The 14,245-nt window shown below is 41.3% G+C and overlaps 1 protein-coding gene across 1 annotated transcript; it reads left to right on the forward strand.

Annotated features, from left to right (window-relative positions):
* Window positions 1-2,983: 2,983 nt before the first annotated feature.
* Window positions 2,984-9,664, forward strand: LOC307036769 (phosphatidylinositol 4,5-bisphosphate 3-kinase catalytic subunit beta isoform-like). The gene is made up of 5 exons (XM_079677384.1): window positions 2,984-3,312; window positions 4,192-4,315; window positions 5,387-5,532; window positions 6,869-7,001; window positions 8,024-9,664. Exons 1-5 carry the CDS (start codon window positions 2,999-3,001, stop codon window positions 8,159-8,161), a joined length of 855 nt encoding a protein of 284 aa, XP_079533510.1. The 5' UTR covers window positions 2,984-2,998; the 3' UTR covers window positions 8,162-9,664.
* The last annotated feature ends 4,581 nt before the right edge of the window (window positions 9,665-14,245 follow it).

A 14,245-nucleotide genomic window follows, 5' to 3' on the forward strand; every position in this document is an offset into this window, starting at 1 on the left:
GAATTTCGAGATACGTTTTTGCGCCATGTCAGTTACTCGTCACTTGTGTTGTGCGTCACGTTAAAAGTAGCCCGACTAAAAACTAACAAAACACTTTTTTTCCACATCTTTTTTCTCCCTGAAGCTAAATAATTTATCATATAGTTTAAAATTATCATTTGAATAATAATATATAATCTAAAATATATCTGAAATGAAATTTAAATGTGCAGACAGAGAGCTCCGCCTGCCCGCCGCTAGGGGGGGGGGCTGCAGCGCCTCAGCACCCCCCTTCCCGCGCCCCTGCACTGCGGGGTCTAGTTAAACATTCCTACTGCTCACCTCCATGGGAAGAGGGCTGAAAACAACTTTGGTAAATCAGATCAGAAATCCTTTAGTAGCCTCGAAGCGGGAAATGTACAGCGTTGCAGAAAAAGAGACAGTCAGATGCGAAGATAAAGACAAATAAGTACACATCCAGAGTTTTGAAAAAGCAGCATTTCAAGTGAACATATAAAGGTGAGATTGTGTATAATGTGTAAAAGAAGGTAACGGCTTGATTCGATTAAATATACTTTAATGATTTACTTTATTAAATGTACTTTACATAGTGGGAAATTGACTTATTACAGCTGTGTGTGTGTGTGTGTGTGTGTGTGTGTGTGTGTGTGTGTGTGTGTGTGTGTGTGTGTGTGTGTGTGTGTGTGTGTGTGTGTGTGTGTGTGTGTGTGTGTGTGTGTGTGTGTGTGTGTTGTGTGTGTGTGTGTTGTGTGTGTGTGTGTGTGTGTGTGTGTGTGTGTGTGTGTGTGTGTGTGTGGTGTGTGTGTGTGTGTGTGTGTGTGTGTGTGTGTGTGTGTGTGTGTGTGTGTGTGTGTGTGTGTGTGTGTGTGTGTGTGTGTGTCGTGTGTGTGTGTGTGTGTGTGTGTGTGTGTGTGTTGTGTGTGTTGTGTGTGTCCTCCTCTCTGTGGGGAAGGGGAAGCTCTGGTGGGGGGAGACACTAAATGGCCCCATGCTAGTTTGACCTGCGACCCTTTTACACCCCAGACACACACACACACAATATCTACATTACATCCTAATCAAACACACACTCTGGCACTTTCTCCCCTCGTCACACACATCTGGAGCTCAGCAGTGGGGGGGGGGGTTGTTTTGACAGTTGAGCTTCAGATTTCAGGGACATGGGTTCAGAGGTCGAACACAGTGATGGGACATTGTGGATGAAGGGAGGGACAACGTATTAAAAACACTGACACTGTGGATTTCACTTTATTCTTCAACTTCACTGCCCATAGCTTTGTCATCTGCAGTACTTTGGCAGGTACTGTGCACACATTAACATTTTGATGTAATCTTTCATCAAATACTTCTCATTTTTCTTTATTTAACACCCATCAAGTAAGATATGGCATTTGGTCTCAGTTAATCTAACTGCAATTAAATGAAATCTACAAATTAAGCCTACTTTAAGCATCAGCTGTTTGATAAATTAGACTTAAAGGCACTGTCAGTAAAGTCTAATTAAAAATGTAGGTATTTGTCAAGTAATTCTGCTAAATGAGGAAATACTGCCATCTTGTGTAAGGAAAGAAAAACAAAAAAAATGTCATCTGGGCCCATTAGTTCAAAACTTTTAATCTCTATCTGATCGGATCAGATTTGAATTTTTGGGTAGTTCAAAACCAAAAAACAGGATTGTGGGAGAAACTTCTGTGTAGCAATGCAGGAGGAGTCACCGACTCAAAGGAGACACGGGGAGAGCTGGAGCTTTGATGGCAAACACTGATTGGTTTATTTGGAGGTTCGGCCGGAGAATTCACAAAAGAAGTCCAAGAGTCAGAGGTTCTGACTTCACGAGTTGCCACGTCAATTCTGAAGAACTCTACCCCAGATGTATCTAGCTAGTTCTGAGAGAAGAATCAACATGCTGCGTAACAAGATAGAATCATAACACCTCTATCAGCTGACGCCAACAGGCAGGAACAGGGAGACAGAACACTGAGAGCACAGCAGCCAAGCTTACAGGTGCCTGTGCTCAGTCAGGACAGAACTGATCAACTGGGTCAAAGTTATTGGCCTTGGAAAATATTTCCCCAACAAGGATTAGGATCACTTTGATATCTGATCGGATCAGGAAATCAAATCCAAGCTTTAATCTGGTTCAAACCGACAACACAGGACTCAGTTTGATCCCAAAAAACTGGATTATCTTGATCCCACCAGAGGCGTGGATTACCGGAGCAAAACGTACTGTACAATTAATTTAAAAATATGTTTCAATATTAATAAGATGGCAAAGTTTGTTAACTGAAATAATACACAATGTTTAGCCTTCATGGCAAAAAAAAAGGTGGCCTACCAACCAACCAAATGTTGATGACATAAATGTTTATGCTCATAAAATGATCACAACAAAGATTGTCAAGCAGACATGTAATTTAGATTAAAGAAAACATATCTTCAACAAAAAAAAAGTCCATCATCTGTCATCCCCTTTCAAAAGTAATTGCGGATAATAGATGTCTGCAATGTGGTCTCTTGTCTTCCTTGTATAATTTTTCATGTCCACTAGATGGCGATCAGTAGGATTCAAACCCTGATATTCAGGATCTAGTCATCTTGAAAAGTCTGAATCTGGATCAGGGTGATTCTGAATTGCTTTGAACTCCAGGGACAAAATCTGTCCGAGTTGTCTGATCCTGGATCACAAAGGATGGGATTTCAAAATCTGATCTGATTGAGATTAAAAGTTTTGAACTCCTGGGCCCAGATGATTAGTATGCCATTATGTAATCACCATGATGTCCCTTACGAGTGAACTGCAACCTGTAGAATGAATGAATGAACAACCACAGTTTAATATCATGTTATTATGAATACATAAGTCTGAGTTGAAGCGGTACTGTGTGAGAGATGATCCAGAGCTACCCTAGTGTTTGAGGTTTTACCAGTTATTAAAGGGTTTAATGACTTTTCCCTCCAGCGTAGCAAACGGGTGTGTACGATAGAGAGATGAAAGATGTCTATAGCTGAAGATCACATTTTAACCTCAATTCATGCAGAGAGCCAGGAGATTCCCAAGGGTTCACACAGACTGTTTCTCACCACGTTATGTTCCCATAGTTGCTGTTTGTATCTTAAAGTCTCTTCCTCTTCCCATTACAGGATCGTTCCGTACGGCTGTCTGGCGACGGGGGATCGTTCCGGGCTGATCGAGGTGGTCTCGTCTGCGGACACCATCGCTAACATCCAGCTGACGAGCAGCAACGTGGCCGCGGCCGCCGCCTTCAACAAGGACGCTCTGCTCAACTGGCTGAAAGAGAGGAACACTGGGTAAGATGCTGCATGCTGGGTAAAGACGAGATATTGTATTCGTTTTCAGGTTCATGTTTTAAAGTACTTCGTATTCGTTTTATCTTACCTTACCTACATCATCCCACTGTTTCCAATAGTTTTAAAACATAGAGGAAAACAGAATGAGTATTTTAATTAAGGTCCATTTCCTGTTATGATGTTTGATGCATCAGCGATGTGGTTGTCTGCAAGAAGATGTCTTAAATTGACTTTCTGTCAGGTTTGAGGCCACATATTTAGGACTACAAATAAAAATGTATTAAAATTAATGAAAATTATTCATCCGACATCTGGATGGAAAGATATCAGGGAAACAAGCTGTAGAAAAGTTTGAGAGAACTTCAGAGAAACACAGTTTTTAATGTATAACGTATTTGATTGGTGTTTTTTACCGGAGTAATCACAGGTTTATCCAATCAAACTTTATTTAAACAGCACTCTTCGTACACAAACGGTAGAACAAAGTGCAACACAAACCAAAAACAGGAAATACAAAAAAGACTACCCCCTCCCCTTCCCTGGTAATAAAGGGTTAATAACACATCGTTTTGTGATTGATAAAAACACTTCAAACCAACCGAGAACCAAAAACACAGGATTGAATAACAAATAAAATGATAATATACACAATTATTTTTAAAGCCACATTTTAAAGCTGAAACCGCTGTGTTTGATTTCGCTTGCTAAGAAAAAAGCCTTAAATAGTTTAGTCATAATAAAACAGTAAATGGGGCAGCTTTAGCAAACATGGCTAGTTTCCAGCTGTTGCCCCGGCCAGATGGTAACCTTTTTAAAATCACAATACATCAACAGCATGTGCTGCTTAAGCCCTTAAACGTGTCCTGTTTGTGTTCCCAGTGACGCTCTGGAGCGAGCCATCGAGGAGTTCACGCTGTCGTGTGCGGGCTACTGTGTAGCCACGTACGTGCTCGGCATCGGGGACCGCCACAGCGACAACATCATGGTCCGCAGCACCGGGCAGGTGGGATTTCATCTGATTGATTTTTTTATTTGACCAGGTTTAGGGATGGGTTTAAGGTTTTAACGGTACTGCTACTTTTATCGATACCGCTTATCGATCCGGTCCTTTAACGGTACTCTTAACGGTTCTTTTAAAAATAAAAAAAAGGTCAATTCACGAAACAAATAGTTTTTTACAGTTCTGTAAATTCAAATTATTTACAAACAAGTATTTACTGCAAAAATACAGTGGTACAGAGCAACACAGGTGGGACAGACAGGTGTGCTGCAAAGCGCCTACCGGTCCTTCTGGAGGAAGATTAAGGTTTACATAACACGAAACGTTCCTTGTGGACGGGGCTACAGAGCTACGAGAAAGACAGTCCAACCCGGTGCATTCCTCCGTCTGGATGTGGAGCACTTTAGTTTAGACAAATTGCTCGTGTTACCGCCCTTACATGCTAAACTCTTATTGCACTTTCGGTAACGAGCGTTGTCCACATCGAGACGGGTCAAGTTTAAAATCGAGACAGCTTTTCTTTTCATGCCTTTTTGACCTGCTATGCCACTGTTCCTGTAACAATGTAAGGGTCCCCGGTGTGGGACTGATAAAGGATCAAACTATTAAATAGAAATTGAATACAAATATTTTTAAAAGAGGATTTTAATAAAAAATAAAAGTGAAGACTGTATAAAACAAAAATATTAAGAACTTGTGTTCATTCAAAAATATTAATAAAAAAAAAAAAACGTCCCAGAATACAAATACATTGAAAATGAATAAAAAATCGTATGAATAATATAATTTACATAAGAAAATAAAAACTGACACCCTGATCCTTTACAGTAAATGTGTCACCAATGGCTACAGCTCTTAGCCAGCTTCTCAACTTTGATGATATGTTATAACCAGCATTAAACTGATGAAGTCATCAGCTGTTCAAAGATAAAGCTCACGGTCCAAATGTAGATCTACGATGTTTCATTTAACAGTCGGCTTGCTTTTTGTTACTGTTTCCGTCTCGTTGGTCAGATATTGTGTGAATGATATTGTTTCTTCTCGATGCTCACCGACTGCTCTGTTGTCCCTCAGCTCTTCCACATAGACTTCGGACACATCCTCGGAAACTTCAAATCTAAATTCGGCATCAAGAGGGAGCGAGTGCCGTTCATCCTCACACACGACTTCATCCACGTCATCCAGCAGGGGAAGACGGGCTACACGGAGAAGTTCGCCAGGTTCGTTCCTTCAAGTTCATCCTGTTAGTTCATCCTCTGCTTCAATTCAGATACGGTTTATACATTAAACTACCAAATACCAAAAGTTGGACGGTAAAAGAGTTTATTTGCAGCATTTGTTTATTTGTTCCTGTCTGATTGTTGTTGTGGATTAAAAGAAGATGATTATGATCTGACGGTGGATTTTGGGAGGATTTAGATGCTGTCAGAGTATCAGGGTTGTATCGGGTCACGGAGGACATTAGAGTCCAGGGCTGCGTCTCAGGTCGGCCATTTTCATTTCCTCGCTCCTCGGTCTCGGTATCACCGGAAGTTGATTTGTCTGCGCCATCTCGAGTAGCGTCCCATGGCGCTTATTACTGCCGGAGGATCGAGGAGCGATAACCGAGGAACCACCAGACCATCCTCCGGTGAAGTCCTCAGAGAATCGCCCCGCCCCCTTACTGTGTGTCGCTCACTGATTGGACGATGCAGCGTCTGTTGCTTCTCGACATGAGAGCAGTTTCCCAGCGGAGTGAGGAAAACACATGAACCTCACGAGAGTCGCTCCTCAGTTTATACCGTGTTTTGTTTCAATTCATGTTTCATTTAGTTACAAATATGTGATATATCTGAAAAACAAAGTTGTCAATAAATCATTTAATTAATTTATTGGAAACATTTTCATGATCGATTTTTTCGTTTATACATTTTAAGAATGGCGTTTATCTTTTTTGAGAATGAGTTCTTATTTTATTTTATTTATTTGGGTCTACAACAGATGACACAAATATTTATGTCAGTAAATATGTACTAAACGTTGGGTGTGGAAATAACGGGGACAGAGCTGCTGTCAGACGATCAGCTGTGCGGCGTCATCACAAACGGACGTCGCTTCACGTGACGCTCCGGAGGAAAGGACGTCCCATTGCTCTTAAAACTCATTTCCCTGCTTCTCGTGTTTCCTTGCGTCTCTCCATGCTTCCCTGGTGGGAGGGACTAGACGCAGGGAAACGACGCAAGTGAGCGACGCAAGGATTCCATTTAACCGACCTGAGATGCAGCCAATGTAAGGTCATGGAGGGTATCACCCACCCCCCAGCAGATTGCATAGGTTTTGTTGTGCAGTATCGTGTCCCGCCAGCAGGTGGCAGCAAAGGCTCAGGCACTGATGAAGGTCTTCTGACGAGAAAAGTACTATATTTCTGTCTTGGCTTAGAAATACTGCACAGAGAACACGTATCCTAACTTATTCTGTATATTTGATTTGGTGTATTCAACCAGCCTGAAACCGGCCCTAATTAGGCTTTATTAAAAGGTCTTATTAAATAGTCTTTATGTTATGTTTGTCCCATAGTTTCCGTAAGTACTGTGAGGAAGCCTATCTGGTGTTGAGGAAGAACGGGAACCTCTTCATCACTTTGTTCGCCCTGATGCTGACCGCCGGGCTGCCCGAGCTCACCTCCGTCAAAGACATCCAGTACTTAAAGGTACACACACACACACACGCGTCACACATTACTCCAACCAGCCAATCTGATCACAGGTCTGTCTTCTTCTGTTTGTATATTTTGTACATCTCTTCTGCTTTGATTATTTTTCGACAACTCTTATTGTGCAAAGAGGACACACTGTATGTGAGGGGGAAGAAACAAAAACTATAAAGTGAGCGTTCTGAGCTCCAGCTGTTTGCAGGAGGGTGATATTGGTCATCTAAGCCTGTAACGTGTCAGTGGGTTAACCGATCTGAACGAGGAATAACAGATCTCATCAAGGACGTCACTGGCCGAAAATGATTCAAGCCTTGACAAGAGCTTCACAGGATTACTCAACACGTAACATCACCACTGCATATAACCTGACTCTTCAGAGCAGTAGGAGATACTTGTGCTCAGCATTTACACTGATAATCAAATAAAAACTAATTATATGCATAAGTTATATGAATGTTTAATGTAGGCGTGTCGCTTTACGGCATGAAGTGATGATGTTTACGTTTCTTTGGGGGTGGGTGTAAATAGCCGAATAGCTGCCGTGTGTCTATTTTCACCCGGGTGCAAATAGACACACGTAAAATTATTTATTTAATACAACTTAAAGTGAAGGCAAGAAACGATGTAAAAAGAATTTGATAGAAGTATAGTATCAACATGAGAGTGTTTATCTGGACATTTTACTTTTTTTAAAGATTTGTTTGGGTACCGAAGCCTCGATTGTAGAGACAGAGTTGAAACAGGGTGACGAAGGCGATGACAAGCGGCAAAATGGTCCAGGGCCAGATTTGGGCTTGATTTAGGAACTAAATGGTCACTTGTCCCAGTACGAGTCCCAGCGTGGACCAACACACCCCCCCTCCCCCGGTCAACAACTTCAAAATTCTGGGCTATATATAAAAATCGCTGTCCCGCGAAAGTGTCTATTTGATTGTTGGTGATCCCTGGTGTATACCCTATCAGAGTGAACATGTAATTGTGAGATTAATAAATCCTTTTCTTCCCCTCTCCCCCCTCAGGACTCTCTGGCTCTGGGGAAAACAGACGACGATGCGCTGAAGCAGTTCCGGCAGAAGTTCGACGAGGCTCTGAGAGAGAGCTGGACCACCAAAGTGAACTGGATGGCCCACAACGTGGCCAAAGACAACCGCTCCTAGAGAGAGGAGTCCCTCACAGGTCAGGGGTCGGAGGTCAGGGGGAAAGGAGTGTACGGGAGGGGAAAGGTGCGCCAAGGAGACGAGGTGAAAGCCATCCTGATTGGAAGAAGGGAATTCAGCAGAGTATCTGAAACATGAGCAACCCCCTCCTCAATATACTGTACAGCTTACCCTTTCTGTCTGGCTCGGTGCCTCCTGAAAAGTAAAAATCCAAAGTCATGGTCTGGAGACATTTCTGTGGAGTCATGGTGGGTGTAGTCGTTGCGAGTTTTGCACAGCAGCAGCGGATGGAGCTCACAGCCAAAGGAAGGGAAGTGAAGCGCCCACACTAAAGAATAAACTGTCCCTACGGAGCGCGTTCACGACGGAGAGCAGGAGGTTTCCTCTCAGACGGACTTTAATCTCCGCTTGTACGGACTCTGCAGGGTCGCTCGGTTTGACCGCGCCCCAGAACTGCTTTACGTACGGCGGAGATGGGTGACGGAATCGGAAAAGACACAAACGTCTGACCCACGTGTCTAAAAAACTATGTGCACAAACGGCCACAGGAAGTGCATCTTAACACTCACTCCCGCTGCCTCAAAGTGTGCCTCAAAACTGCGGGAAGATTGTATTTTTTATGAGTTTTCTTTTCTTTTTTTTTGCCATTTTAAGAATTTATCAAGAGACGTCTATGTGCCAGACTACTTTAGCAGTCCACAGAGAGAAACTTGTTTTAGGGAAATAAGGATGAGAGAGAATTTGAGAATAAAGTGGGTCCACTGTTTGAAACTCAGATATATTTTGGACCATTGAAACGCTGGAATATTTTCAGAACGACTGAAAGCAGAATCCTCTTTTAGTGAACTAAACACTTTATTTTTTAAGGCGCTTTTATTTTCAAACGACAATTATTTCACACTTTGCAAATCAAGAACATCACTAGCCAACTTGTCCTAAAGTCTAAAAGGAAGTCTTTTAAAGCGCCCCCCCCCCCTCCTCCTTTAGACTCTTAACCTTTAACATGTTCGGACCAAAAGAAAGCGCAATGTTCGGTCATTTCTTTGTTCATATTGTGTTTTTAATGATCTGTGTCTGAATTGAATGTGAAAACATGTGCCGCTCTCTTTTTAAATGTTTTACATTTGTTTTTATACGAGCAGGTGTGGGCGGAGTCTATGGTGTGGGCGGGGCTTCTCAGTAGGGACATTACACTGCGATGCAAAGCTACTTCCTCGTTTCCACATACGGTGCTCCTCAGCATCTGCGCCTGTGTTTGATTTTTGTGCAATATCCGAGTAAATGAACCATATCTTATTATATTAAAAACCTTAGGCTCAGTTCTAAGCCTATAATGGTTTCTCTCTGTTGGTTCATGTGTGATGCAGCTGTACTTCACACCACTGGCCTTCAAAAAGTCTCAGACACTGGATATTGTCAAATGTACAGGCTTTCATTGTTTTGCTGGTTTTTGTTTTCATAGGAGTTTTATTATTAAAGTTATTTTCCACCGTGCTGCAAAAACCGCCTCTGGTCCGTTTCCTTCCTACGTATTTGTTGTGAGTTTGTTCAGAGTCAGAGCAGAAACATGGCTGTCCTCCTCTCTTTTCTTAATTGTGTTATATGTTTTAGTGCATGTAAATGGTCGACAAAGGTTAAAATCCCAAAGATCTCTCCAGAGGGACTTTCTCTCCCACACCCTCTGCCTGAGACTCCTTTGTTTACTTCCGGAACATAGTGCTTCTATTGGCTAGCGCTCCAACACATTGTACGTGATAGGCTAAGGGGCGATACATCTCTACGTGGCTGACCAATCACAACAGAGCCGGCCAGCTAACCAATCAGAGCAGACTGGGCTCTGGTTTCAGACAGAGGGTGAAAAGAGGTGCTGCAGCAAAGGCAGTATGAGAAAAATAAAGAGCTTTTTAAACATTAAAGCATGAAGACATGTAGAGACACTACATACTGATATACACCTGAACATCAGCAGGAGAGGACTCTTTAAAGTAGAGACACTACATACTGAAACCTGAACATCAGCAGGAGAGGACTCTTTAAAGTAGAGACACTACATACTGATATACACCTGAACATCAGCAGGAGAGGACTCTTTAAAGTAGAGACACTACATACTGACACCTGAACATCAGCTGGAGAGGACTCTTTAAAGTAGAGACACTACATACTGATATACACCTGAACATCAGCAGGAGAGGACTCTTTAAAGTAGAGACACTACATACTGACACCTGAACATCAGCTGGAGAGGACTCTTTAAAGTAGAGACACTACATACTGATATACACCTGAACATCTGCAGGAGAGGACTCTTTAAAGTAGAGACACTACATACTGATATACACCTGAACATCAGCAGGAGAGGACTCTTTAAAGTAGAGACACTACATACTGAACATCAGCAGGAGAGGACTCTTTAAAGTAGAGACACTACATACTGATATACACCTGAACATCAACAGGAGAGGACTCTTTAAAGTAGAGACACTACATACTGATATACACCTGAACATCAGCAGAGAACAATAAAGAGCTTTTTGAACATTAGAGCATGCAGACATGTCGGGTACAAAATACTAACACGATAGTGAACATTGGCAGAATGCATTCTCTTTAACACAATACTTTATTTATTGTGTACATCCAGAGAGGTTATATCATGAAAGCCATGGTAATCTTCACGAATAATATATGTTAGACCCATGGTAAAGGATCATTTTTTGTTGTATACAGTTTAGTCTCATATGTTAATCTTAAAATGTCAGATGAGTATCAAACTTTATCTCCAATGTATATTCAGAAATCTAAGTTCACACTGACACTGTTCTTCTCAGTTATGTAACACTAGAGCAAACTTTATTTTGATTAGATTTGAGCAAGGCCATAAATGTTGTTTTACGTCCAGACACAGTTAAAGGGAGATGAAAACAGACTCTCACAATCAGATGAAAACAAAAGATATCCTGCCTGGAGTCATTTCAGGGCTGCTTTCTCCACTCACAGAAAGCAACATGTTGCTGTTTACGTTTGCTGCTGAAGTAAAATTAACTGGATTACTATTTTACAAAAGTTATTTTTATTTAACTGCCTGTTATGAAACTTGATGCGTAGACAGTTGAACATTTAGGAAAGGGCTCCGCTTTTTTGACCAAAACCAGAAAAATATGTTATATTTGTGGAGGAGATATTTATATTTAAAGACAGCGTTTTAATGTATTTTCAAGCATATACATTTCTTAAAATATGTATGCATTATTATCTGAGACTTTTGGGAAATATGTTTAGGAAAAGCAGCTGAATAACACTAACCCTATTTTATTATTTAACCTTGTGCTTTTAATTCTGTAACATGTTTTTGTTTTTTTTAAAGTGGACCTATCATGCTATATTTGAAACTTTATATTGTAGGGCCATACTTAAACAAAACATGTCTGTGACGTTTTTTTTTCAAAATACCAAACAGATCACCCATTGTAGCCATGCCTCATACTGCCCATACCCCTCTTTTGAAGCCCTATTAGAGAAACGCGGATCTTGGGTCTTTAACTAATGCCTGATCAGAATTCTACCGGAGATAAAGTTCAATTCTGTTGTGATAAAATGCCATCCTGTTCTAAACCACATCAAGGATTATTTCTGAAACAGTATGGAGCTCAAATGCTTTTTCTCCTGCAGGTTTATCACAAGGTGAGTTCCTTTCTTTATTTCCTGCTTTTTAAACACATGTTAGCTCTGAGTGTTAATGTAAACAAAGACGAGATTACGTCCAAAAGACGTCGGGCATTGTTTCTGATAGCAACTTTCTGTGGGTCCGCTGCCGATTTGACGTCATATCGGCAGCTAATCTGTATCCGCTCGTTGTTCCCCCGTTTTTAAAAGATTTGGGTACGGAGGAAAAGAGAGGGTTTTATTTTCTGATGCTGCGTGAGTTCCCCGACACACCGGGGAAACGTATTTGGGCCAATTTAAAGGGTGACTGTGGCTCTGATGGAGTGTGGACGTCTTTAAACCAGAAGGTTGTCGGTTCGATCCCGGCCTGTGCAGCAATGTTGATGTTTCCTTGGGCAAGATACTGAGCCCTTGTGAATGTGCATGAATGTTAGTTCTGTACAACAGAGGTGTGAATTGGTGAATGACTCTTATGTAAAAGTGCTTTTATAAGTACAGTCTATTTTACATGGGCAACCAGCTCTACCATTCCTGTTTTTTTTACTTTGTAAAACAAGTTATTTGCTTATACACACGTTGTCAGAATATTCCGGTTGTAAAGTGTGAATATTTCCTGTCAATTTAGTTTGTTGACTGAAGCCTGTGTGTGACGCGTTGCCTCCGAGGCCTGTACTACGAAGCCGGTTCAACATACCCTGGATATGTTTGAGTTACTCGGTTTACCAAAAGAAACTCGCTCTCACTAAACTGTCCTACGACGCCGGTTATCAACTCGTTAACTCAAGCCAGCTTTGCCCTTCTAGTTAGGTGCGCGTTCACATAAAATGGGTGGTATTTGGAGCATTTGACCGATCGGAATAATGGAGAAGCCTCGAGCAGCGTACTTCACAGCGGAGGAACAAACTGTCATCATGAGCCGCTTTGAGGATTAAAAGCACATTATTAAGGCGAAAAGCAACGCGGTTGCGGCTGCCAAAAGTCGCCAAAGTGGTTGGCAACAGATTGCTGACTCCATGAATGCGTAAGTAAGATAAGTCCCATGTAACAGCTGCACAGCTTTAAAACGTGTATTGGATGCACGGAAGTCATGTACAAAAATAAATCCGGCGCTTCCAGATTAATTTTCTTGTTTAGCGGATAAATAGTCATTAAAATACCAAATTGATAATTGAGTGGCATTCTTTTTGTCTTTATAATATCATCGCCCGAGGGTCACAAGTGGACTTTAACCCGTTAAGCCCTGAGCCTGTTTCTCAGGTCTCAGCCTCGAAAATGACATTCCCAGAACAAATGACCATATCTTCCCTTCTAAAAGGCTTAAATTAATAATCTTTTCTCTCAACGTAATGATAAACTGTGAGTTGGATGCAGAAGAGTCAGAATCAATATAGATGTTTTTTTATTTTAAAGGAAATTCAGATTGAACATTAAATGATATTGTCCGTCCAGAAATTATGTTTTACTTATAGTGAAAACTACCCTTGGATGATGGTAAGGTAGACTAAAAGCTTTAGGAATCCAAAGTACAACATATAATAAGTACCCTGTGTCAAGATTGATGCAAAACAAGTGACATTTGACCTTTTTAGAGAGGTTTAGCAAACAAAACTCCACCTCTGGATTTGGGTGGAAATGGGCATTTTTACCGCTTCTCTGGAACCCATTGGTCGATTTTGGTGATTGGCATCTCTTTTTTTTACCGTTAGAGCCAATAGAATCGAAGGGGAATTTTCGCATACACCCATGTTAACAAAAAAAGTGGGGGCTTTGCGCATGCAGGTTTGCATCAGAGTGAACCTATCTCTCGCTCTGACATCTGGAAACGGAAAGGCAGGTTTATTGTTTATGGATGATCAGAAATCATTTCAAAGGGACACAGACACATTGGATTAACCTATGGATTAACTTCAGCAGCGTTTTTATCGTTTTAATGCCTTGAAGACCACTTTTGACCAGATAACAACACAGGTAAGCCATGTTAGCGTTTTTAGCTAGCGCCACATGTTTTGATGTCTGTTTTTGTTTATAAAGTCGCGAGTTCTTATCATGGAGTGATGATTTATGTACCGATCGATTCTGTTTCATCTCACAATTAGATCGATGGGTTGGACGTGCAGCTACGATAAGTAATAAGGGTGTTATGAGTGAGATTCTGCGCAAAACGCTGTTAGCATTTTTTCGCTCGTGGCTAATTCATAGGCCCAGCGCTAGCTTTGTGGGTTTTTAAAAAATAAAATAAAAAAAAAGATCAGTTAGCTGAGTTTCTTCCCGTTACATGGATATAAAACATTCATAGTTTATTGAATATTAAGATGCCCTCAGACGCTGTTTCCTGCAGATGACGCGTTTTTCCCCCCGGTATCGAGGGTGCTGTGTAGAACAGGTTTTAAGCCTGATTTTTTTTTTTTGTTATCCTTT

The sequence above is a fragment of the Notothenia rossii genome (assembly GCF_949606895.1).
Source record: "Notothenia rossii genome assembly, chromosome: 4".
NCBI classification, from domain to species: Eukaryota; Metazoa; Chordata; class Actinopteri; order Perciformes; family Nototheniidae; genus Notothenia; species Notothenia rossii.

Excerpts from the sequence above, each read along its gene's own strand:
- LOC307036769 (XM_079677384.1), top strand. The coding sequence starts at position 2,999 with ATGTCTATAGCTGAAGATCACATTTTAACCTCAATTCATGCAGAGAGC. Across the intron at positions 3,313-4,191 it reads CTGAAAGAGAGGAACACTGG|TGACGCTCTGGAGCGAGCCA; the intron begins GTAAGATGCTGC and ends TTGTGTTCCCAG. Across the intron at positions 5,533-6,868 it reads TACACGGAGAAGTTCGCCAG|TTTCCGTAAGTACTGTGAGG; the intron begins GTTCGTTCCTTC and ends TTTGTCCCATAG.